At 44.3% G+C, this 1965-nt stretch overlaps 1 protein-coding gene across 1 annotated transcript in view; it reads left to right on the forward strand. All coding sequences in view use genetic code 11, as the record gives it.

Annotated features, from left to right (window-relative positions):
- The window catches only part of EGR_11086 (hypothetical protein), a gene marked incomplete at both ends in the record, with an annotated part of 3546 nt that overhangs the window by 1203 nt on the left and 378 nt on the right, over positions 1–1965 (forward strand). Inside the window, one exon of the mRNA XM_024500335.1 lies at positions 1166–1236. Within this exon, the coding sequence (XP_024345251.1) occupies positions 1166–1236 (71 nt within the window). The remainder of the gene's footprint in view (positions 1–1165; positions 1237–1965) is intronic.

The raw sequence follows: 1965 nt of genomic DNA on the forward strand, positions 1-1965 counted from the left end.
TTCCGTCCATCCAGTTTCAGCGATGCCATCAGCATTCACTGAAAACGCAGTGGAAACCTGTCGAAGAAAACTTTTAAATCCCCTAGCCTGATGATTTTTACCAAGTGTATACGCCAGACCGCATTCGGAATCAGCCATACCTCTATCGTCGACCACCGACTCTCTACCAAACCACTCACTCACCAAACCACTCCAACTGGCTCTGGTACAGCGCTGCCTCTCATTCGCTGGCACATTCCTCTTCAGAACTGGGGCGAAAATGCTCCACGAAATCAGCACAAATGATGTTTAGCTACATTGCGATTGTCCATATCACTTTGTGTGCATGATGGTATCCAAGACAGCTGTTGCAAGAGCTACGTGTTGTACTCCCTCGTCTCATAGCGTTTCTTTTCACAAGGGGAGGTACGTTCGATGTGGATTTCTTAACTCCTTCTAACCACTTATACCTCAAGGCCATACCTGATATGCGACAAAGTGTGTTCTATATGCTCAATTTCCCTAATTTCTGGCGAATTGCAGAATCTGTGAAGACTCCTAACCGAAGGATTGGAAGCCATGCCTACCTTAGGCAACTACCCCAGTCCCATGTTGTGTGGGAATGCTTTCAGCAACCAAAGCGACACTAGCTGTTAGCCATCTGATTATTTGCGTTACGAAGCTGTCTACAGTGCTTGTATGACGATGTCAACTAAGTGAACACGCAATACTTTCTTCATTTCTCTACTAACTGAGTAGAACTAGATACATGGATGAACAGCACCGAAGCCAGAAGACACTAGCACAAGGATAGAGACACACAACTCCAAACCTCATTAATTTATTTTGCACCCCGTCCTTCGCTAAATGGATCTGCTTATTGGCCAGTGTTTTTACGACTAGCAATGCGCACACAAGCACTCCTCTCTTCCCGCAGTACACCTCCCCAACATGACAAAACTCCAGATGCAGTGGAATCGCCAACAGGGTTCAAAGATGATGCGGAAAAATATCTTTTCGGTAGTAAGGCATTGCACTTCCACTGGACCTGCGGGCGGTGCCGGTAGCCCCGCAGCACACCCGTACGCTGGTAGTGCATTGTCTACCCTACCATTATGACTGCTACCGACTTTAGCAAGGACTCGGGGTGCTACACTTTCCTTAATTTTCAAAAAATGGTTCAAAGACAAAGTTTTATCTGCTGAAAATTTGTTGACTTTGTTACTACATTGGAAGCAAGAATATCTCCAATTTTCTGTAAGTTTAGTTTGATTTGATCAAGCATGCATTATTTCCTAATTGTTCTATTGCAGAGAAACCTGAAGCGCCTATGCAAATACACTTAAAGTAAACATTTTTAAATATCACCATGTATTCTACTGCAATGCACGTTAGTGTGAAATGGCCTTGTGATTGGCAGGCAGCAGACGGGCAGATCGGACGAACCCAATGACTGGGCAGACGTCATCGCTCCTCAAGTTGGAAGCAAATCCTGATCACCCATACAAATTTCATTAATTGACATCTTCCAGAGAATGAAGGTGGAGGTGGTAGAACAAATGGTGGAATTAATTCAGTTTTCTGAGGGGAGGCATTCTTACCCAATAATGTTAAGAGAGAGTTTATCCTACTCACCAACAAGGTTACTCAATGTGCCGGCTTGCCACCTCCAGAAGGCGTATTTGGACAAGCATGCTTTAGCCCATGAGATATTTATAAATTGCTTAAAAATTTGAGCCTATTCGCCTGATCATTATGCCGTCCATCTTCTAAGGCGGGCGTCATTATATCCCCAGAAGTTTCATGTGCTTATTGATATACTGGCATAAGATATTAGCATGGACTTCTTGCTGAAGACCAAACAACGTTTGTCTGTAGAGTCAGTCTACTGGAGCTTGTATGCAATCAGGACAACTTCCTTCTGAGCAGCCAGGCTGGTGGGGGCTAGAGAATCAGATGGAAGAATGCTTCAGTTCTATCTATCCA

This window comes from Echinococcus granulosus (genome assembly GCF_000524195.1).
Source record: "Echinococcus granulosus chromosome Unknown EG_S00372, whole genome shotgun sequence".
Lineage (NCBI taxonomy): Eukaryota > Metazoa > Platyhelminthes > Cestoda > Cyclophyllidea > Taeniidae > Echinococcus > Echinococcus granulosus.